The 25,437-nt window shown below is 39.2% G+C and overlaps 1 protein-coding gene across 1 annotated transcript; it reads right to left on the reverse strand.

The window, feature by feature from the left end:
* On the reverse strand, positions 1 to 23,869 carry LOC101858693 (cyclin-dependent kinase 10). Its single transcript, XM_005092311.3, has 16 exons — positions 23,488 to 23,869; positions 21,345 to 21,417; positions 18,342 to 18,413; positions 17,973 to 18,075; positions 15,915 to 15,996; positions 14,596 to 14,663; positions 13,736 to 13,788; positions 13,133 to 13,202; positions 12,422 to 12,481; positions 10,793 to 10,916; positions 8,600 to 8,649; positions 7,770 to 7,859; positions 6,895 to 6,947; positions 4,935 to 5,019; positions 3,427 to 3,483; positions 1 to 193 (listed from the first exon to the last, which is right to left on the reverse strand). Exons 1-16 carry the CDS (start codon positions 23,623 to 23,625, stop codon positions 163 to 165), a joined length of 1,209 nt encoding a protein of 402 aa, XP_005092368.1. The 5' UTR covers positions 23,626 to 23,869; the 3' UTR covers positions 1 to 162.
* Between the last annotated feature and the right edge of the window lie 1,568 nt (positions 23,870 to 25,437).

Below are 25,437 nucleotides of genomic sequence, written 5' to 3' on the forward strand. Positions count from 1 at the left end.
TACAAGTATATTCCATGTATCCAATTTATTCTTTCTCACATTTTCCAAGTTCTTCCAATCAACAAAGAGAACATGAAAAAGCACATTTTAACTTCAACTCACCATGACGACATAGAAATCATAAATATACACTTTATACAAACAAAATGAAAAAATCAAGCTCTAGCTGGAATCCAACTTTCCTCGTTTTAACCTGAGAAAAAGAAAAGAGCAATGATTTTGGTCAGAAACTTTCTACATACTTATATTGCAAAGAAGTATTGCCATTACAAATTACAATGAGCAAAATCTTTATGTCACGGTACTCATATTCATTTTTTCCTCTCTCCCATTCTTCAAACATTTTCATTATAATTAACTAACGTATTATCTGTTCTCTGTAATCAAACAAAGAGGAAAAGAAAATGAAAAGGCGGAGGAGTAAGTGCATGAATGACCAAATGAGTTGGCCAGCAATTTTTAATACACTACTGATTATTCTGCGTTTAACACTTTGCCATCATATTTTGGGGAAAATCCAAAAAAACTGGGGGGTAAACATTGCCAATTGGCGAGATCAGGCGGCCATTCTCTTGCAAATTTCATCATTGAAACCAAGCAACTTCACCCCTTTCAATTGCAAACATCTTGACTTCTAATTAAGATGGATATTTTTTTCATTGAAAGTAAAGCAAATAAATGAGCTTTCAGATAAAACCAATAACTCTACATGCCCCAAAATTGACGAGAGCATGATTCCACCATGTCGTGACAAAAATATATTATATAATATGCATTTCAAGATAGCAAAACCGAAGAAAGAGACATGAGGACTCACATACGTTGACTGCAGGTAAGAGAGGCATTACCAGTGTACTATTTACCTATGTTTATCACAAACATCGATATGCCTTATACTGTGTACAGGCCTAATGAAGCAAAGATAGCGAATGTTTGTGTCGCATGACCTTTGGTTAGTCATGGCTTATTGTCTTAGTGAAGTTAGTTCACATAGCCCCTGCACATGAGCATGTGACCGCAAGTGGTGTGTTTCCTTCATGATGTCACTGGCATTGGGCTTTCTCACATCTCTTGATTAGCGCAAAGCACAGTGAGCGCGCTCATATGACCTTAGCAGTTGCGAGCGCCGTAAAACCTTATACTATACATACAAAGCACAGTGCAGTATGCCTTGTTGTCTTCAGTAGGCCTAAATGGGTTCATTTTATTTTCTGTAAATCTAAGAAGAACATTGAAAATATCTCCAATGCGCAGACCTTTTATTGTCAGTGGTAAACTTGCACTTGTCAAGGGAAAATCTTAGGAACAATCAGATAGTACATAAGTGACAAAAGCAATGTATTACAGTGGAGTCCACTTATAACGAGTTCGGAAAAAACGAGAAGTCTGTTATAAAGACACTATTCTAAAACCCCGTTTTTTTCTCCTCTTTACCTTTGTAAATAAAATACTGCTATAGCGCTATCAGACAAACATGCGAGTCGGTTATAGCGGAATATTGCTGTTGCTGTTCACAGTGCTTAGTCCAATTATACATAATATAATGCAAAACCTCGCCCGTTGAGAAACTTGTTGATGATCTTGCGAAACTAAGAATGGGAGAGCCCATGTGCGTTAACAATGAAGGCCGGAGCGACCGAGTTGGGAGGTTTTGGCATGCGCACACAAGCAGAATGCAATGCGTGATAGGCCAGCGTAAGCCTACTTTAGATTATCAAGGCCTGCCATGCCTCTCACTTCTCCGATGCGGGGATGGAGAGGTCACAGCAATGTGATGGATGGAGCGAATGTGTGATGTGCGCAAGCAGACAGAATGCACCACAGGGTGGGGTGGGGTGGGGGAAAACACAGCGGGTGAGTTAGCCTAGAGCCCTTTCTTTCTGACCGCCAACGCCGAGCTGTCAGTCCACATCGCTAGATCTAGCGCTAGAGAAAGAAACCTGATTCGATTTTTGATCAAGTAATAATAATTGCATTTATATAGCGCATATCCATGCTCAAGAGCATGCTCTATGCGCTTTACAACTATCATTACCCCAGCAGACCATCTGAGAACTAAGAACCCTCAGAAACATTCTCGGCTTCCGCTGAAGCATACAGTGCAAGCTGCGGATTTCACGCGCTCAAACACTATCAAACTGACAAGATCGTTCACTGTCTATAGAAGGGTATCCATTTCCACCTGGGTGAAGTGAGGAAAATTTGTGGAAAGTGCCTTTCCCAAGGACACAACGTCGGGCCCCTGACGGGATTCGAACCCGCGACCTTACGTTTGCGAGTCCGAGAGCCTAACCACTAGGCCACCGACGCCTAGTAAGACCCAGAGGTCATGTTGAAACAAAATCATCGTCAGGGGAGATAGCAAAAGGAAATAAACAGAACACCAAACTCATAGATTAGGTCTACTTCACAGTTTCCCTTGAATGTATTACTGGATCCCTTATAGCGAGAATCCTGCTATAACGGACATTTTGCTCCGGTCCCCACCCTCTCGTTATAACAGGATTCCACTGTATAATGGAGCTAAGCCCGTTTGTGGGGTCGGTATAACCTTTTAATACAGGTGCCCATAAAATCTACAAAAATATGATTCAGACAAGAATTGTCCCAAAGGGTTACGTGGTCATATTTTCAAAGTTCGGAAACTACTTTTTCAGTCTTCAGATTTGATGGTTTTTCCTGTAAATCGAAGCTCTCAGATGTTTTCACTCTGCCATTAGCCATTTCATATTTTACTGGGGACTACTTCCGTTTCATATTGTGCTTTTTTGTGCGTGTGAGTAGTTCGCATGAACAGAAGTGCGGTTTGGCAGTGAAAGTTCGTGGTTCGGAGGTTCATGTAGACAACTCTTTCATTGTTCCGTACAACCCAACACTGTCTCTTAGATATCCAGTGCACATAAATGTTGAAATTGTCCACTCTGTTCAGGGCTTTCCTATCACTATATCACCGTTCGTAGAACGGGTCTGTGTCTAGTATATACATAATGCAAGTCAAAACTTTAGATGTAAGAAATGAGTACGTATGATAGATACAAAGACCAGAAAACTATATATATATTTGGAAAGCTCTTTGATAAGGCTATAACACAGGCTGAAAAAAATTTACCATTTCGATATTTCTCCCTTAAAATCTGTCCGAAATCACGGAAACTGCCACAGAATTCGACGAAGCCATTTTCACTGACTTGCAGAGTCGCGGCCGGCGGCAGTTCTAAGTTAAATAACGGAGCATCTTTTGTGTTCCTCTGGCTCAAAAACAGTTCTTATAGAGCAGCTACAAGCAGTAAAAGTCCTGGTGGCAAAATAAATGCTCATCACATCAGCACTTGCCACTAATAGGGTTAAAAGAAAAAAAAGTACCATATTTGGGCTGAAAATAAAGTTCTTATTCTTAGAAAATAACTCTTAACTTAGTAAACTTACAATGGTTGGCCAGGCACAGCATCTCCAAACGACTTAAAGGGATCATCAAGGGATTTCCTGTTAAAAAAATTAATTAAAGAAAGAAAGAGTCAGTCATCTGCAAACTTTGCTTTTTTCCATCCTAACTCAACCACTTGTCTTCTTCACAGCCTAGCAGTAGCAGGGGTGTTCTGTCAGCTCAGTTGGCATCATGCTCGGCTAAGGTATGGATGACCCTGGTTAAAATCCCCAATGGGGACTTTTGAAGAAGAAGCATACCTACTTGGCTTGGTTCTATCAGAAACAGACCCTTACAGTGAAGGAAAGGATGTTTATCATTAATTAATGCCATGAGGGGTGGGGGGGGGGGGGGGGGGGGGTGAGGTAGAAACATCATGGCCATGCTTCCATAAATCCTAAATTTAAACTGTAGAAAGAGTGAAGTGGCCTGTGATAGATGCTACCAGAATCTTCAAGACATCTTATAAGAGGATGGGTCAGGGAAGTGGATTGATCTACACCACAAGATATTACTTTATCTTACAAGGGTATCCAAATATATACATGAAATCTGAGGCAGTTTGTTTTAGTAGAGGTTTTATGGCGCTCACAACTGCATAAGGTCATATGAGCGCCAGAAGATCAGAGGTGTTACTAGAGAGAAACAAACATAAAAAAGAAGGAGGGGAGATAAGGACAATAGATGTTTGATAGGAAAGAAGAAGCAAACCACACCAGAGCACCCGCCAACCACCCACATCTGAGGCAGGGCGGGATATTCAGGAAGACAGTGACCAATACATAACCCATTCAAGGCAAGTAAGACAGACAGACAGAAGCATTGTCAGGCTTGTCAACTTTTCCAAAACCCAACAAGTGACCCCTTACGGTCAGGGAAGTGGATTGAGAGACACCACAAGATATTACTTTATCTTACAAGGGTATCCAAATATATACATGAAATCTGAGGCAGTTTGTTTTAGTAAGTGTTTTACGGCACTTGCAACACAATAAGGTCATAATATAAGTGAGGAAAGATTAGAGGTGTTACTAAAGAGTAACAAACACAAAAAAGAAGGAGGGGAGATAAAGACAATAGATGTTTGATAAGAAAGAAGAAGCAAACCACACCAGAGCACCTGCCAACCACCCACACCTAACGTTATAACATCAGATAACGTACCAAAGAACAAAACATCTTAACTGTAACTGACCTCATTTTATGCAAAGTCCAATATGTTAAAACAGAAATTTTAGATCTTGCAGTAGAGAAATAAGAGACCAGAAAGACATTTGGTGCAAGCATATCCACCAGCCCCCCATTCTTATTTTCCTTTATGAAGACCTACTAGTCTTATGCCCTGGCATTGGAAAAGAGACTTAAAGAAGAAACATTTTTCTTTACAATGCTTCATCTAGGCCTCCAAGTAATTAGAAGACTATTAAGAAATCGTAAAAAGCCAAAAATAAAATGTGTTCAGGCTTATTCTAATTGGTCACAATTTCCACAAACCATGCAGTGCACGCACCTTTTGTCACTTTTCTCGGCCACTTTGGCTTGTTTCCTTTTCAAACGATGTTGGGGGAAGGAGGGCATAAACTCAGGGTCACACGCTGGGGTGGGGGTTGGGAGGGGGGGGGGGGGGGGAGGTGAGACAAAAAAGGGCATCAATAAAACAGCTGTTTTTTCCACAGACAAAATAAATGAAAATCATCTTACATTATAAAAGTCTTACTGAAACAGACTTTAAGATACCAAGAACACAAATTGGTCAGATTTTATACAAGTTACAAACTACACCAGATGGTCAAAAATGTTCTTAATAATGGGATAAATAACTAACTTTGAACTATTGACTAAGAAGTGTATTTTAGCAGAAGCACTTTTAGACTTGGTGTGAAGGATTTTGAACAACAAAGGAGAGGATCCCAACACTAATAATAAAACAAAGGAGAAGGAAGGAACTGGTTTGGTTTGGATTTGAACCCTCAAAGGAGCTGCCTTTCTGTCAGTAAAAAATGAGAGCACAAAACAAATGATGTAGGCGTATCCCTTCCCTTTTTAAGAATGAATGGAACATGGTGCATTCATTTCAAAAGAGTGTCAAAATCAAAATAGGACTCATTTGAAGGGCAATAACTTGACCCTTTTTGCTCTGATTTCAACAAGCTTTTAAACAAAACAAAAATTCAACAAATTCAAGGGGTCATCAAATTTGTCAATACAAGAAAACCCCGTTCCAGAAGTAATAAGTCAAACAATTTGCAACAAAAATTGAGAAAATGCAAAAATTTACAACTTCTAAATAATGAAATAATGTGTATTTGAGCATAAAAAACAGGGTGTTTAAAATAAAATTAAACGACCTATTCAAACTGTAATGTTTTCCTTTAGAGTTTTTTGAAAGACAGAATGTACGAAAACAACCCACAAAAAAATATAACTGTTGAAACTAAATGCTGAACAGAAAGTCCAAAGAATTGATCCCAAAAATTAGCCCCGGAGTTACTCAAAATTTCTAGCAGTGTATTCAGCATGTCAGGAGAGACGCATGAATACACATCATGGCTGATATTTAACCCCCTGTAACCTAGTGACCTGGAGACGCGGAGTAGAGTCTGAAATGAAGTCCTGGAACCATTCGTGGGGGACGTTGACCAAGATGGCCCAAAACAGACAGAGTTGGAGATCCTTTGTTGCTGCCCTAAACGCCAGATGGCGTAAAGGGTAGTAAGTAAGTAAGTATCCTAGTGGCTGATGGCACTGGCCAGTAAGCCAGTCCTGTTTTTCCCTGAGTTGCCAGTGTCACTGGTCGTTAAAAACGTGATAGTTTTTTTTCCAAATTGAAAAATGACCCAGTAAGTTTAATGTATTCACAGATCATGATAAATTGTATGGTAGGGGAGTCTATTCAAATCGTTTCTCAACAGTTTGAATGAAAGGAGCCTTATTTCTATTGGGCACTTTTCCAGCTTGTGGTTGTATGGTAAAGAATTGGAAGCTTAGCTAATGGCATACAGATGGTTTTTATAACAATGCGAATAATTATCTTTTTTACAATTAAAAGTGATGCACATTCAAAATTGAATGTAGATCATTAAAATTACACATAAAAAACAAAAGAAGTTAATTATTTCATTTTCATCACCAGCCATTCTGCAAAACAGGATCAGTTCACCAGCCGACACCACAAGCCACTTGAAGACAACAGGTTAAATAGGTCCTTGCATTTTTCAACTGTCCCCGTCGTTTTGAGCGAGAAAAATTAAGAAATTATGAAAACTGAGCCCAAAAATGTGAAATTATGCGATTCTGTTAATTTTAACAAATAATGATAAAGGAAAATAATAAGAAATTATGCCAAAAATGATCAAAATTTGCTAAATTATGCAGGGTGCATAAAACCACGGGGACAGTTTAAAGACATAAGACACCCTCTGTCCAGTCTGAGGTGTGTCCGTCTGAGGAGATGTTGCTCAAGAACTTACGTCGAGGTTGTTCCTTGAAATATGAACTCTCGGCACAGTCCTCAGCACTTGCCCTAAGAATAAAAATCCCATGATAATAAGGTTTAAAAATAGAAATTACTTTGATAGCATTTCATATACAGCATGGAATTAAAAAAAAGAAAAACACAAAAAGGATAGATGCTTGCTACTAACTGTTCTTAAATACATCCGGCTGCAATGTCAAGTTGACATTTTAGCTGTAGTTTAATGCTCAAATTCAATTTCTTAAACGAATTTAAATTGTAGTTTCCCTTTCCTTGAAATCATCCTAAACATGTAGGCGGACCAATGTCTTGTTTTAGTAGAGGTTTTACGGCGCTCGCAACTGCATGATAAGGACGATAGATGTTTGATAGGAAAGAAGAAGCAAACCACATCAGAGCACCCGCCAATCACCCATTAGCATGGAATTTAAAAAAAAGAAAAACACAAAAAGGGATAGATGCTAGCTACTAACTGTTCTTAAATACATCAGGTTGCAATGTCAAGTTCATTGACATTTTAGCTGTAGTATAATGCTCAAAGTCAATTTCTTAAACTAATTTAAATTGTAGTTTCCTTTTCCTTGAAATCATCCCAAACATGAAGGCAGACCAATGTCTGTGAAGGTAGAAGTCGCATTAGTCGAGATAAACATGCTGGACAGCATTTCCTTTAATATTAGGCTCACTACATACAAGTTCAAAACAGATTGATATAAGACAGATATTCATAACAATACCCCTCTTGTGTTTTCTAACAGTTTTCAAAAGCCATGAGCTCAGAAGTGTCTATGTTATGGATACTGATTAGATTCTGACAATAACAAAAACTCGAAACAAGAAACATTGAGTAAAAGAATGTAAAGGTCTAACCTTTTACTGGGATCATACATGAACATGACGTTGAGGAGACGGATGCCTGCTTCGGTCAGCCAAGGAAATGTGTCCCGAAGGTTGTTGTAGCTGTAGAGAGCATACATCATGTATCAATAATAATAATAATAGATAACACTTTTATTGATCCCAGAAGGGCAATTTGTTTTACAATGGCAAACATACATACATACATACATACATACACACACACACACACACACACACACCCTTCCAGGCAGTCATGTGCTGTATTCAGAGATTTTTTACATTATTTCTATCCACATAGACTTTTTCAGCATTATACCGATTAATTCAGATTTTTTTCAGGAAAAGTTTGCTCTTTTTTTACTTTTAACTGTTGAATTGTCTTTAACCCCTCAGCTGCTGTTAAGATGCACTTCAAAATTCTCTTTAGTTGGCCTCCCGCAGCACAGTGCACCGACTTCCTCTTCTGTTGAAAAATCAACATTTTGTCACGTTGATATCTCAGCAATAACCAACCTTTCAATAAAGAAAGTGACACCCCTTGCAAACTATGAGATCACATTTATATAAAACAGTGGACATAGCAGTGGATTTTGTGAGCTAGGAAACTGACAGATTCAGAGACAAAATCTCCTCATCAAACATACGGATGGTCAGCCATGGAAGGAGTTGAGAGACAAGGACTATCTAGAAAAAACCTAAACAGTCTAGCTAAAATAAAAGTGAACTCTAGTTCAGGGGTACTTTTGGCCTTGTCTCACCCCAGCTCATGCCAAATAGAAGAATATCGTAATAGCACCTACTTCAGAAAAAGCTTTATGATAAAATTAACGAAAACTTACGGTTGCTTTTTCAAAGAAAAATTTTGAAGAGCTGGCAGTTCCGAGAACCCCTGTGAAAATACAAAGCGGCATAAAAACAGTCAATGACAATGTGAAAAAGAAGTCTTAGTTTTAGTTTTAGTAGAGGTTTTACGGTGCTCGCAACTGCATAAGGTCATATGAGTGCCAGAAAAAGAGGTCTGTTCAGTGGTAAGAGAGACAAAGGTACCATGTATTCATTTGTGGTGAATTTAATTATGTGAATAGTCACAGAAGTCACAGAACAGACTCCACTCTGATGAGCTCACTGTGCAGTCTCTCCTGAGCTTTTGTTCCCCAAAGCCCTGTACGTAGCCTACTTTTCCCTTACAGGGTACCACCCACCCCAAACCCAGTCATGTGGGTGGTTGGCGGGTTCTCTGGTGTCGTTTGCTTCTTCTTTCCTATCAAACATCTATCGTCTTTATCTTCCTCATTCTTTTTTATGTTTGTTACTCCCTTGTAACACCTCTAATCTTCTGGCGCTCATATGATCTTATGCAGTTGCGAGCGTCGTAAAACCTCTACAAAAACCCCCCCAACCTAATCACCAATTTTTTACCACATAGATGGGTGGCCTAGTTAAATCTTTCTACGAGAACGAGCTCAAAGGCAGAGCAGTACCAGCGTCAATATCTAATAGAGAAAAAAGGATAATCAAAATTATTTCTATCTTTAACATTTTATAAATTGGACACATGAAGTATATCGTGCTGGTTTGAAGTCAGTTGTGAAAGTGATTCAAATTCTGTTCTATGTCAGTGCTTTATGATAGCTTCACCTAGAGGTCACCCTAAGAGTAAAATTGCATAAAATATCATACTTTTGCTATTTGAAAATGATAATGAGAAGGAAATGGAACAAAATTCATGTGTAAGCTGAGGATGACCCACGCAATATAAGTCTCTCCCATTTTCACGTTCATATTTTCTTTAGTCAGAAAAAAATCACCATTCACCAAAACTAGATCTAAAAATTCCAATGGATTAACAGTATGAGGGAAAACTGATGATTTGTTTTTTCAAGACAAAAAAAGTCATTTATTATTTTCTTCTATTAGTCTTGTTGACCTCAAACTAATTTCAAGTTTATTTTGGTTGATTTGAAAACGGACTGAAGAAGTCTAACATATTTGTACCAACTGTCTTTCTTCTTTTCTTCAGTATCTTCAGCATGCACTACATACTGTATGTCAAACTGTTGTTGATTTTGATATTTTCCAGCTTTCTGTGCTGAGTTATGTTTGAAGGTTCATAATTGTCTGCACTTTATTTAAGATCTTTGTTTCCTATTTTTCCAGTTATATTTGAAAAGCATAGTAATATAATCAAGTGAAACTTCAAACAAAAGCAGTAGGCCTACGGCATTTTTCAATCGTCTGCAAACAAATAGTAAATGCCGCCAGTACAACTTTTACGAAGTTTTCATTTCACAACGATAGCAAATGCTTTCCCCGACAATTACATTACTCAATATGATCTTTTTTTAAAACTTAGATTTTTGTAATCTACATCCAATTGTTTCGATATGATCTTGCCTCAATAGGAAACATGGACAAAATGCTGATGGGTTTTGACATGCCAAGCCTTTCCACTGTAGAAAGCACAGGCAACAAAACGATTAGTACAAAGACTGCTGGCCATGAGAAGCAACAGTGCACTGTTGTTCTTGTGGGATTAGCTGATGGAACAAAATTAAGCTTTTCATGAGACTGTTGGTGTATCTTAACCCATGAACATATGATTTATACTAATACTATACTAAAATTTTGGCTCTAAGACTTCCTGCCTCTTATCCACCCGTGCATCTTATAAACGATGACATGTGGTAAATTATATTGCACTATGCAATAAGCTTGGTCAGCAAACATATCACTTAACTCTTTAAACCCCATCGGATGCTGGGAGTGTCCGGCGGTAATAACCCTGTTCCTTATCAGACGATACTAGTAACAACTGTTTCGTTTCATTTAGTGCTAGTTTTTGCTCGTTTTTCAGAACTATTCCCGATCCAAGTTTTTTTTAGTAATCACTAAGCCTTTGTTTACACAATTTAAAAGTAGGAGGCAAGCTTTTGGACATAGTGCACCAGGTTTAGGTGACTGTAGAAAAAACTCCGGGAAATGATGAGAAAACCTCAGGGTTTAAAGAGTTGAACCCATGTCAATCTACTTACTGGCCATATTGCATCATTGGGGGTGCCAAGGAGATCCAGAATGAGGTCAATCTGGTGGAGTTCAGAGCGCCCTGGCAAAAGTGGTCGATGAGCTAACAGTTCTCCAAGGATGCAACCAGCTGACCTAGTTCAGAATTAAGAAATGAAGAGAGCAAGTGAGCACACTTGCACATTATACTGGATTTACCATAATAGAAAAGACACTTAAGTACTTCTGACTTAGTACAAGACTCTAAGCTACTTCTAATTCAATAATGGATGTGTTCAGTTGAGTTTGAGTTTGATTACAGAGAAGCAAATTAACACAATAACTACAGGGAAAAAATAATACAGCACACAGTAACAACAGAGTGAAAGAAAAAAAGTAAGACCTACCAGTGGCATCCCTAAACCACCCCCTTAGTTCAATATCAAAAGTAAATGTCAAAAAGATTCTGAACAGACATTTATCTAAACTTAAAATTTTGTCAGAGCCATTCACATTTTCAATAGCTTGGAAAAGTAATTGCACTGCAATATTTTGACAGTTGCTTCAGGAAGAGTTTTACGTCCCTTGCAAAACAATTAGGTCATATAAGTGCCACCTGTCAGTCATATACTTATACATTTGTGTATTAAAATGAGGGAAAAGAACAGCTATCTGTACCATCATACATCAACAGACTGTAGTGAAAAGACAACATTTATTTTTAATTGCTCATCATGCTGCTTCCCTTGGCTTGAGTTATGAGAAACACATTTGATACAATAACGTTTACTCAGTACTTGTGGAAAAAAGACAGGCAGCCAGGTAGGAACATCAGAGGGAGGATAAAGAAGTAGAACCCACCAGTGACATTCTCTAACCATCTGTCCTCATTTTCCACCAAAAAAATGAAAGAAAGGGAAGGCACAGAAAAGAAGCACACAGTGCCATAGTCACTTACTAGAAGTCTGCCACACCAATCGAAAAGTTATCAGTTGTTTCTCTTTTCGCAGGGTAATGAAAGCAGAGATGGTGTGATAGAGAAACACTCAAAGGAGCCTGTTATTGTCCGTCGCATAAAAATGTACATTTTGAGACATATCGACTTCATGGTTTGAGTTTTAACTATGGTCAGGCACAGACAACACAAACACAGGAAACTCGTAATCACGGATAGCTCGTACAATTTGCCATTCCCAAACCTTTAATATTTTGTTACACGGTTGACCCCAATTATGGATGTGTCAAACGCAATTGTTAACCCCTAGCATGTTTGAGTTATCCATGCTTGACAATATTTAGTTTGCGTGTAAAGCCCTGATAGACACAGGATATCTCGAAGGAGGTCCCAACACTGGGGTTTCGGGGGTCTATTTTTCGGAAGACCCAACCACAAAACTATTGATATCCTCCAACCTGGGGTTAAGTTAACTTACAAGATATTTTGAAATGGGAGAAAAGAAAAACACAGTAAAACCAATAATGTAACCTTTGAAGCCCTTAGCAACTGCATTCCAATTTCTGAATTCTTCCTGCTGTACATGCACTACCACTGTTTGAACAACTCATGATCAGAAAGAAAATCATGAGTAGAAACGGGACAATAATCTTGTCAATAGGAAAATACAAACTGTTTTACATTGAACAAAAGAACGGGTACCAACCAGATGTCAATAGCAGTCGTGTGAGTTTTAGAACCAAACAAAAGCTCTGGAGCTCGGTACCTGCAAAACACACCCAAAAAAAAGTCAGAAACCCCCCAATTTTAATTATCCTCCTCTCAGATTATTGTTTGGTTAATGATCAATGAAAACTTAAACACGTTCAGTAATGCTCATACATGTACATAACAGCTAACTAAACATTCTTCTGTTAATTATTAAAGACATATATATTGAAGGAGTGATATTACCAGAGAAATATTGAAATAGTTGAATTTTGAATTATTGGTTGTGGCTATCTCATTTTCAAAGAGAACAACCTTCATACTGTATTTTATTTCAATTTTCAAAAAAAATAAATCTGGCTAACTAGTATTTGAGATACAGTATCTTTTGCTTATTGCGTGTCGTGACAACTTCATTCTGGCGGCTTGACTTTTACATTGATTTTTAGAAGAAACCACACATTTTTTAGTTCTCAAAGTATAAACAAAGGTAGCATTCACTATTCTAAAGAATATGACGGAGCTAGATATTCATAATTTTGAGACAGACACACAGACAGAAAACCACAATGATCTCTGAAAAAGTCTTAAACTGAGACCACTCTCTTCAAGGACAAAGGATAATTTTTCCAAAATTTATTTAAGCACATAGGAAAGTACGATTAGTTGGGTCACGACATATATTGATTAAAAATATGAAAAGAATTACCACAGAGTCACCACAGTCGGTGTCATGGGGCGCAGGGGTAGTTCATACTTTCTTGCCAGACCAAAGTCAGCTGAAGAAAAGACAAGAAAATAGTTTTGAAAAAAAGTACACCTTAAAACACTCCATACTAGCAAAGGAAGGCAAACAAACCATCCTAATTCAAAAGCACCCCTTTGTAGATCACAACAATTGAGGGACTGAATATTTCTTATAATAGTGGGGCACAGGGGCACTTTTCACATCAACTTCTTTCAGCCTGTTGCAATGCTGAACCTCATTTTGCTTAGGTTGGTCCTGACAGGCACAGTCAAAGTAGCCTACCTCCCAACTGACCTAACTGTGTGAATGGGGCTGTAATTGCAGTAAAACATTGATAATAATTTTTTTTTTTGCGGAGTGGAAGAATCAAATGACGATTTCAAACTCATATTCTCTTGTGCCTAGTCATGAATTCACCTAAATGTCCATGTCCTCAATTACTCTTGCCGTTTTCTTCCATTTCATTATTTTGACTAGCGCCTGATTTCACCATGATGGGTCACAAATGTCTTCTACATTTCTTAAACAGCTGTCATTACAGCATTTTATAAAATATCCACTCACCAATTTTGACACAGCCCTTATCTGTCATGAGGAGATTGGACACTTTCAGATCTCTTCAGAGCACATGAAACACAAAATAACGTTATGAAAATTATGAATAATGAAAACACTAGTTTTAAAAAAATGTCTCAAAACGAAATGCACTGAATATTAAACAGATCAATGGAATAAAAAGTTCACAGAAATTAAAAGTTTGTACAATCAGTGTCTTCGATCTCTTACATTAAAATAACTATTTCAACAGAAAATCATACAGGCGATTTATTTTGTAAAAAACTAGGAGACTTTTGTTAAAGAAGAGGAACGCATTCCACCCTTACACTGGTTCAAATTGTGGCTGAAGGCTTTTGATTGACAAAGAATATTTGAGAGAGGAGTCGGGACTTGACCCTAAATCCTTTTCAATCGGTTAGAAAAAACCGATGGTTTAGAATAAGATGTAGTAGGCCAGGCTCATTGTTCCTCATGCGAACACCTTGGACTTTCATACATAACTTTATCTACTGTTTACATGCTGCAAAGTTTCAAAGCAAGGAAACAAAACAATAGGATCTTCGTAACCCGGGGAATGAAAATTGGCATAAAATGCAATGCAATGTCACTGGGCAAGGTTTCTAGAAGAACAGTCACTGCAGATCACTCCTGAGTAAAACATGTCGACCTTTGTTGAAAAAATTTCTACACAGCAGCAGCAAGAAATGGTAAATTAATGAATGCTTGAAACGTTTTTTTAAGTACTGCATTGTTGTTGTAGCATGCATTCTATTCTGAAACGAATCTTTACAACATTTGCTCATCCATTAAAGCGTTTTCTTTTTCTTTTCATAACTATGTTCACTATAAGAATTCTGTGCACCCACCTGTGGATGATGAAATTCTCATGTAAATACTGCAGACCAGAGCACACTTGTAACATGATGCACTTCACCTGAAAACAACGTGAAGCAAATACGTCAACATTGGAGTGCTTTACCACACAGCAAGTAGAAAAGCTCAACTTTCAAAAATATTGCATTTGAAACCCAGATGACAAAGGTCTACGCAACTGCAATAATAATATAATAATAGATTGCATTTATAAAGCGCTCTATCCCATACTGGTATAAGCTCTGAGCGCTTTACACCAATCACATTATCATTCACACAAGAAAAAATATTTCACAGAAGCAAGAAAAACCAGTTTAACCACATAAAGAACTTTCACAACCAAAAATAAACTATACACGAAAGGACAGCGAAAAAAAAAAAAGTAAATGTATATGTACATGTATATTAAAAAATCAGAACTTACTAAGACACTATAACTAAAAATTGAACAATTTCAAAACTGTCTCTCCAGTATTTCTTGTGCGCGTTTAATTCTTTTTCCCCCCACTCAAAGTGGCTTTCATTCAATAATAATGAGGCAATAACAATAACACTCCATCAGTCGATATATTCTGTTAAAAAAACTTTATTTCACCTACCTCTTCATTCAAAGTATTTAATTCCACATGACCTAAATCTTCAAAACTGACGTAACAATCAATTGTTAAAATTAACACACCTACTTTTCTTCAAGAATTGAAAGAGAGCCGGACTCAGCTAAACCCAGAAGCCTGTCCAGACAATCGTAATTCAGTTTCATGTACTCACTTTGAACAGGTCATTCAGACTTATACTCCCCGGGGCTGTGCTACTGACTGAAGAAGTCAATGTTCTTATGCACAGTAGAATTGTAATTGTAAATGGGCTGATTCATTGATGTTACACTAATAACTGTGCTTGAATTGCAACAGGGAACTGCTGCTTTTTTTTCCCTAATCTTTACTATCGTCACTTTCCTCTACTTCTTTTGTACGTTTGTCACACTCTTGAGACCCGCTATTTCCAGGGTGCCTTGATAGCCGAAGTAGACTTTGAGCTGTTGAAGCTTGAGAGGTGAGCAGAGTAAATCTGATTCCCTGTGAGGATTTCTCTGTTGAAATCCGCCCCTTGGCGCTCATATGACCTTATGTAGTTGCCAGCGCCGAAAAACCTCTACTACTAAAAAATTGTTTTTAAAAATTCAGACTTAAAAGTTAGAGTGAAGACCCACCATAACTCTGTTCAGGCCTTTCACAAGTCCAGCAGCATTATACGTTAACAGCATTGACAATGTTGCCATAATTTGGAGCACAAAAAGAGTAAAAATGCTCACCTGGGGTTCTGAGAAGGGAGCTGCCATGTTGTCTAGAAGGGAGGCCAAGTCTTGTTCACAATACTCCATCACAAGGAAAATACTGAGGAACAGAACATGTCAAAAGTCTAGCTAGTACTTCAAAGAGGGTCATGATAACATTAAAAAAAAAGTTTTAGTATGTCTTTTACGGCACTTGCAACACAATTTTTAAAAACATTTTTTTTTAGTACTGGGTTTTACGGTGCTCGCAACTGCATAAGTTGCAACACAATAAGGTCATGTAAGTGTTGAAGATTAGAGGTGTTACAAGAGAGTAACAAACACAAAAAAGAAGGAGGAAATATAAGGACGATAGATGTTTGATAGGAAAGAAGAAGCAAACCATACTAGAGCACCCGCCAACCACCCACTAAAATCTTCTGTCTCCATTCTACCTTGCTTACATATCATGCTTGTGGGTAACTAAACTAATGATCATTTCTCATCTTGTGGCCTCCTCTCACTATCTCTCACTTATGCACCTTTTTGATGTGCTCCCCCCCCCCCACACACCTTGTGGCCTCCTCTCACTATCTGCACCTTTTTGATGTGCCCCCCCCCCCCCCCACACACCAAACGGCAGACCCTAGGTGTGGGGGAGCCTTAAGTTTATTTGGCCCCCTCTAACGAAAAGCCGGCTAACCTAGACTTCGGGTAATTCCGGATATCATGTCATGCACCACACGGCCCCCCCCCCCCCCCCAAAAAATGGAGAAAATAGAGTTCGTTGCTTTGTACATTTACTTAGGTTGGAAGGGGCTCCCCCCCCCCCCTATAGAGACGGGACAGGAAGCCTCCTCCCCACTATCAGCACCTTTTTGATGTGCTCCCCCCCCCCCCACACACACACCTTGTGGCCTCTTCTCACTATCTGCACCTTTTTTATGTGCCCCCCCCACCCCACACACACACAACTCCAGACACTAGGTGGAGCATGAACTAAAGCCTATTTGGTCACTTTTAAGGACAAGCGGGCTAACCTAGACTTCGGGGGTTTCCAGAAATCTTGACATACACCAAAAGTGGGTACTGCCTTACCTATAGATAGGAGAAATTTGGTTTCATTGGTGTGTATATTTGTTTAGTTATAGACAAAACTCTCCTTGTCTTTTAAAGAGACTGAATAAGAATCGAAACACTTTAACTTATGATTTTCTCAAAAAAGCACTTTTCGGGATACCCCCGCCTGTCCTTAAAAGCGACCATTTATACTGGCAAGCAATGTTGATGACATTGCAATTAGGAGGGTGGTTACTGAGGCATGTCTTTGAACAAGGGCACTCTAGTGGTGACCAGCAAATGGAGCATTTGCAGATTTGTCTGCAGTGGTGTAAGATTATAATATTATGAGACATTTATGTAACTATTCAGGCATTTCACACATGCATTGTTCTAATAATTGAAAATCCAATTTCTTCACAACGATAAAAAACAGTGACTTTTTTTCATCTAATTTTTTCTTTGTACTGGTGACTTTTCAACAGAGTGGAATCAAAACAAGCTTTTACACTTGGTAAATATGTCGCTTGCAATCAAATTAAAAAATCAGTCTTTTACCTTGAACATGTAGCTCAATCTGTTTGGTATTGGCGGACAACTGACAACATCATTTACATGAAAGAAAATGCAATTCCTTTTTAAGGAGAGAGAAATGTTCCAATCCAAAATTCCGTTCTTTTCCCTTCTCTCACTAACAGTAAAACCTACAGACACTATTACAGCTACTACTGCAACTACTATCACCACTATTATAATAATAAAAATAATAATAATAAATAAATAGCATTTGTATAGCGCATGTCCCCACTCAAAAGCAAGGTCTATGCGCTTTACAGTATATTACTACCCCAGAAGACTATAGAACACTCGGAAATATTCTCAGCTTCCCGAGAAGAATACATTATAACCACCATAAGCAGCAGCTGAAGAGATATTTTCACTAGCCTACCTCTTGAATGACTATCATATATATCTTCTACTGATCTACTTCTCACTAAAACAAATTAATCCAGAGTGTAAAAAATCCTAGTAAATTACCTTTCAAGGCTCTTTCCCACAACTACTTCCATCATGTCCACAATGTTTTCATGGTGAAGATTCAAAAGTATGTTGATCTCACGAAGCCCAGTGACAGGAATTCCTGGAAAGGAGTAAGTTCATAACAGCTAAAACTTCAAAACGAACATCCTTAATGAAAAAAATATTTTTAAAAACCCCTCTAAAATAATATTATCAGTCATGAAAAACTGTATTCATTCCAAAGTAGTTATCATAAAAAACGAACACAACCATCTTTTTCTTCTGATGCCAATACCAGCATACAGATAAGGGACAGTTCAAGGGTTATCAGTTCAATCTCATGCTTTGGATAAGTTGTGAGCTTTCTCCTTGAGCTGATCACTCTACCGTTTTTCTGAGTTTCCAGGCGCATCTTTTTCAAAGCTACCATTCTGTTCGTCTCCATGTCTCTTGCCCGATCTGTGAATGAAAATAAAAGATAGGCCAAAGAAGTAGATTTAGTTCAAAAACCAGATTGAAATGGGAATCACTGTAAGAGCTCAAAATCTTTTTAAAAAGCGTGGTTTGTAAACACCTCGGGCAATACACGTGAAACTCATCAAAAAACCCAAAATGATCATTAATTCAAATCCAATCATGCCAGCAGAAAAAAATTCATAGAAACACACCTTAACTTGAAATTGTTTATCAAAATGTGATTTTAAAGTCACAAAGTTCCAGCCCAGATTTTTTAAAAAGAATAACAATCTTCCTTAACTTGCTGATGAGGCAGGATCTAGATCAATGACCCAACCAATTTAGGCAACTCCTCATTAGGGGCTACTTTTTACCCTTCTTCTTCCAGGTTCCTCTTCCCCCATTGACAATGCTCAGTTTCATTTTAGTAAGAGTTTTACGGCACTTGCAACACAACAAGGTCATATAAAAGTGCCGAAGATTAGAGCACGGCGCACAGAAACAGGATACTTTAGTTGAGAACTCAGGTAACCAGTGGCGCGCTGACCTGTGACGGTGAACGGGGTCATCGCGTGGGCATTCTTCGGTCAGCGTGACCGCGCTGGGGGTTTAGAAAATCGTATTTTTCATTCTGAATTGAGCCCTAATTAACACAATAATATTGACTTAAAGACATCACTGCATGCGGGCATCAGCAGTTCCAAGTCTTTTTCATGATATTTCAAAAACAGAGAGAATCAGTACTGGTCTGTTTAGTTGTAACAGACAGTGCAAGATGGTCATGTCTGATTCCCCATATCGTTTCTAGTTATGATGTAATGAACGCCGATAATTAGAAAACTGAGCGTCAGGATTAGTTCATCTTTAAGGGGCACAAACGTAACACATAAGGGTATCTACTCACCAAATTTCACTGCTGCCGCAGTTTGTGTGACCTCAAAATGGTTCATCTATGCATCATATTGTCGTAAATATCCACATATTTCCCTCACTTGGAAGACAATAACTCCATACGAATCATGGCGTAGGCTATAGGTTTTATTCTCTTTATAAGTCCTGTTGTTAATTGTTCTTCTTTTTTAGTGAGTGGGTGCGTCTCTGTCTTACTCATTGCATGGCTGGTGGTTTCTATGTCTTTGATCATGGGAGATGTTGTGCTGTCTTGGGTAGGCCTAACTGTTTCATGTATCTGGGCCGGAGTTGAAGAAGCCAAGGGAGTCGCAGAAAATGTTTGGCCTTTAGTGGGTGTGAATGATGACGATGGAGAAACACGGACAGTGCTTACGCTGTGCTTACAACTGCTATCATGCAGTATGGGAGAATTTGTGACCGATGTGCTCTGACTGATTGTGTCGGTGTGAGCTACGATGTGACTGTCCTGAACCATTGTGTCTGCATGTTGTACACCTACATGTTGGTCACTGACTGGGACAACAGACTGAGGGTGGGGGTGGAAAGTCTGACTTGTACTTGTGTGCGGGTCGTTTTGTTGTGTTGAGTCTGTGCTGAGAACACGGGTACATGTACTCTGGGTGGTTGTGTCTGTCTCAGAAATGTTGGTGCTAGGACTAGCTTGGTGTGTGTATTTTTCATGGCTGCTGGAGTGAGACTGGGGGTCACGGGGCTTTACTGTTGCACAGCCAAGAGAGAGCAGCCTTTTCTGTTCACAAACTGTGCATGTTTTTGCATCACAGTTTTCATTGTAAGCACACCAGATGTTTTGACTGCTGTCAAAAGTGTTTCTTAGTGTTTGTAGGGACACTGCACTATTTCGACGTTTAGTGTCATGGATTGTTTTATAGCATTTCAAACACACAAATTTGGAGTGTTTATCACTAGCGTCCTCTTTGATACTCAACCCAACCACAAGGAAGAGGTCACTGGCTATTTCCGAACACAAATACGGCTTTTTAAAGGATTTTCTCTGCTTCCCTGTAATGTTCAGTCTTCCGCACACTCTACACAGACAGTTTAAAGCGGATACATGACTTTCACTGACTTTCAGGGGTGTGCTCCATTTTAAGGTCTCAGTTGTATACGGCAATAACGTTAGTCAATTCGGGGGCCCAACATAATAATCCGATGTAGCTTAACAACCACAACTGCGGTAGTACTGAAATTTATACACTCAAAACATGATTTATTAATGAACTCACAAATCGAATCCCCCCAAAAATTCAAGGTACCGTTTTGTTGTAATAAATGATTATTTATCCTCAGTTTGAAATAAGAAAAGCGTGTTACACAGGCAGCAAACAGACACGTGTAGAACACTTGGTATAACACGTAGAAGACTGGGACTTTCTTTTAAAGGTTGAGAAATGGTGTTGCTAAAGTCTATAAATTAAAACTACTTGGTGGGTCTTACGGCACCACTGTAATTTAGACAGTAAATGAAATGATTTTATCAAGAACGCACCCCAGTCTATAACGGTGCGACGGGGTCAAATGACCCCAATAAAAAAGGTCAACAGGTACCGGGCGAGGTGATAAATCACCGCAGGGCGGCAGGAGCCGTGGTACAACTAAAAGGCGCGATTTCGGCTGATTTCGTGCGCCGTGAGAGGTGTTACAAGAGAGTAATAAATGTAAAAAAGAAGGAGGAGAGATCAGGACGACAGATGTTTGATAGGAAAGAAGGAGCAAATCACACCATTTTCTTGCTAATTTTACCGCTGAAATCAGGCGACCCCCACCTCTTTTAATCACAAATATCTCGACTTCTATTCATGATAATATATGAGTATTTTTTTTACTGAAAGCAAGAAAAATGACCAAGCTTTAAAATGATACCAATAACTCCACATGTCCAAAAATTGACAATTGAGATAATTTGAATTAGACATTAAGAACAAAGAAAGAGGGTATTTTAGAATTCAACTTCATGAATTTTCTGGATTTACTTGACCCCATATGAAGAAGTAGTATACTCACACACAATGCCATACGTTCCTTCACCGACTCGGTTAAGTTTTTCAAATTCTGTAACACTTCGGCATCTGCCCAGCTGCAACAACAACAAAAAAATATACAGTAACAAACTGGTTTGTTTTAGTAAGTGTTTTACGGCACTTGCAACACAATGAGGTCATATATAAGTGCCGAAGATTAGTAATGTTACAAGAGAGTAACAAACATAAAAAAGAAGGAGAGATCAGGACGATAGATGTTTGATAGGAAAAAAGGAGCAAACCAATATATGATCAGTCCAGCAGTGTATTGTTTTAAGGCTGTGGCTATTCGGACTCGAGTCCGAACAGCCTCCCATGGCTTTTCGGACTCGAGTCTGAATTCGAGTCCGAATAGCCTTCCGTGGCTATTTGGACTCAAACTCCAATGCGCGAGCACAACACAGAATTCTACCCTAAGTGTAGAATTATGTGGTGCACCATCACTAGGTGTGCCGGATGTGAAGCAGACTTGTTGCAATTCGCCTTCCACGCCTTGAACTTGAACGTAGTTTGCAGGCTACGTTCACTGCGCCCTGAATCATCCACCATAGGAATAGAGGCATATAACTGAAATGCTACGGTCGTTCAAAGTGAATGAGGAAAGAGTACTTGAAAAATAATGCAGCGGTGGTCCGAATGCAACTGAGTTTACGGAAGGCAATTTTTTAAGGCGGGCCCAGCAAAACAGCTGCAGTTGACAAGGCCTCGCTCGCTCAGAGTGTGGAACAGAATTTCGATCCTCTTCCCGTGTGTGGATCTGGCAACGCTTGACTATTTGAAAATAAAAGTCGTGCGAAGAAACAAGGGAGAATGGAAGAAGGCCATGGCGGGAAAAGGGGTGGCAGGGAGTGAAAAAAAGAAGAGAAGCAAAAGGCAAAAGGCAAAAGGGTAGGGGTAAGGGGTGAAGTGAGCAAGATCATTAGGCGCTTTTTCGGCAGTTCCCACCCCGCAATTGTTATTCGCCGGTTTTAGCCCCAAGAGTAGGGGGGTTTCAGGGGGGGGTTGCCCCCCAGACCTGATAAAAATAAGGTGCGGGGTTCGCCCCCCCAGAATTTTACCAATATAATTTGACATTTTGCAGTTGTTAGGTTTGATCTGAGCTCGCTGCGCATCAAACGTCTAGATCTAGAGGTAGATCTAGGCTCAAATATATAAGAGGGCGCTTTTTCGGTAGCTCCCAACCCGCAATTGTTATTCGCCGGTTTTGGCCTCAAGAGTAGGGGGGGTTTCAGGGGGGACCTAATAAAAATATATGGTGGGCGGGTTTCAGGGCGGCATGCCCTCCTGAATTTTACCATAATTTGATGTGTTGCAGTTGTTAGGTTTGATATCTTAGCACATGCGATTAAAAGTAGAAATGATGCAAACTATTTTTAGGTAAGGCGCCCATCTTGTTTGACGTCAGACCAGGATACCCCTCCAATCACGTGACTACATCTAAGTATAGACAACCGCATGGCACCAGAGATGGAAGTGTCTATGTATATTATGCTTAATCTACACAAATTCTCGGAATTTCTGATAGCTGATTTGATAGCGCGTCTACGTTTGATGTCGAGCAATGACTTTTGGAGCGGTTCGATTCCGGTTCCGGACAGTTTTTTTTTCTCATTTCCTCCTCCCGACTGACCAACAGTTCCATAAATTATAGGCCTAATTTGTAGAGTTGCTTTGACTTTGAAGTTGTTGTTTATTTTAAAAAATGTATTAGTGATTAAAAATGCAGGAGGGGGGGGGGGGTGGTAGATCTAAATTTAGATCTAGATCTAGAAAATCCGAAATGTTACCGAAAACACATCGTTCCATGTTTGGGTATCCCAGGAAGTGATGACATCACATTACTAAAATAAGCAGCCAATCAGAAAGATGCGTCATTTCTAAGATTAACGGCATGTTATCTTAGCTTGCCGCGCATTTATACAAAATGCATAGATCTTGATGTATGTCAGGCTTAAATAAGGGGGGTGGGAACTACCGAAAAAGCACCAAATAAGGGGGGGGGGTGGGAACTACAGAGAAACCACCGATTATTTTAAGTCTTAAATTGCGAACTACATTCAGGTGGGTGCCGTGAACGTAGCCACTGCGATTAAAATTGATAAGTGAACCAGTAATTGCCAACCTACCCGATCCGATTCGCGAAGTTCACTCCACTCATCTGTCAGGATTGATAAAAATTTTGGAGGTTTAGACAACAGAGACCCTGGGCCTGAAGCCGACTTGGACACATGAGTATGAGAACCGAGATCCCCACCTCCGTCCATGACAAAAGGCGAAGGAAGAGAGAAAAAAATACGGAGATCAAGATCAAAATCTGGTCACTGTGAGTAGGTCTATTGTGTATTATTAAAGCCTCGTCTCATGACACTCCTGTTTTTGTTTACAACAACAGCAGCATTCAGCGTTGGGGAAGTGCTGGCAGGCAGGCAAATCAGTGCAGTCTAGCAGTGTGCAGTGTTGAGTGTGCAGTGCCAGTCTGAGGAAAACAAGAGAGTTGGTTCGCCTAGTTTCGATTCGGATATGCCTGGTGGAGAGTTCCGACTTCGGTCGGACTCCTGAAGTTTCGGATTTTAAAGTGTTCCATTCCGATGTTCCATTCCGATTGTCAAACAACAATCTAACCGTGCCAGCGACGTAACCCCGGTACCTTGATCTTGAGCCTTTTGAATCCACACCCTCAATGATAATAAATTTTGTTAAAAGACAAAGGATATCAATTGTGTGTTTCATTTGTAATGTTAGAGGTATGACTGTCTACTGCGGACTCTTGTTTGGCGTGGGGTCCCATAATATTATAAGCTTACCTGCTAATTACTATTTAATCTAAATAAAAATAATTATAATTATTTAATAATATTGTTCTTAAAATAAATTTTGAAAAAAGTAACACCGATTTCTGTTCATCCCCTCTAAAAGTTTGCTTTGAAAAAATTGTAATCACACTGACATGCGAATCGCGGTCTTATCGGAGTTTGCATAATTGTTTTTTCTCGGGGTGAAAAGAAAAGGGATTTAGCGCACACAAACACACACACACACAAACCACTACCACCACCGCCACCACCACCACCACCACCTTTAGAAGAACACTTTTAGTGTCCCGTGAGGCTTATAAGTAGAGAAAGTCAAACACACAGCGTACACAAGTGTCAAAGAGATTATCTGATTCTGACTCGAGGGTTTGAAAAAAAAAAAGAAAATGGAATATGGGCCTTTTTTCTGCTTTGAGTTATAATTATTATAAACACAACCACAAAGAACCGCGTTGTGTTAAAAAAAAAAAATCACAACAGGTGATGAAACGAAGGTATATTCGAGGGGTACGACAGAACCCCAGGATCTCAACAACCCCAGAAAGCTCGACGCAAGCAATAATATCATTATAGGTTGCTTTGAAAGTGATGCACATCATGTTTTTTCGACCACAAAGGTTTGGTTTCGATCGAGCTGTATGGTCCGTTCCTTTTGACACAACAGTCAAGGCTATTACAAGATGGTTCTTTTAACAAAGCCGAAACCAGCAATCAAAAGAAAATGGCCGGGTCTGCTGAAACCTATCCGTATGTCGTGTTTTACTATCGTATCCATACGACGTGGGGAACTCGCTGTGCCATCTCTTTCCAAAGAGGAAATTTACTCGTTAATCTGATCTTCAGGTCTACGCTTTTTGTAGCAGTTAGTCAAAATGTTTTTAAAAAAAAGAAATACTGAAAGTTTCAAAGAGGTCTTCGACCTAGAAGTATTCTAAAATGTAAAGAATACAACCCAAGGGGTACAAAATGACCCCAGGGTGTACGGATATGGTTACGCAAAATGTTGTCTAAGTCACAGAATTCTACACTAAGTGTAGAATTCTGTGGTCTAAGTACATCATGACGTTGTACAACGCCGCGCCAGTAGGATCGAAAGTTCACCGCCGGATCTCCTGGACTCCTGGCAGTAGAACATTAAGTGATTATCCCCACTTTTATCCGAACTTTTCACCATAATATGCGACTTTTCATTTCTTCCCCAAATCATAGATGGCCAATAAGGGGCCAATAAGGGGCCAGTAATTTGAAGTCGAGAAAGAAACT

The sequence above is a fragment of the Aplysia californica genome, unplaced genomic scaffold, assembly GCF_000002075.1.
Source record: "Aplysia californica isolate F4 #8 unplaced genomic scaffold, AplCal3.0 scaffold00044, whole genome shotgun sequence".
NCBI lineage: Eukaryota > Metazoa > Mollusca > Gastropoda > Aplysiida > Aplysiidae > Aplysia > Aplysia californica.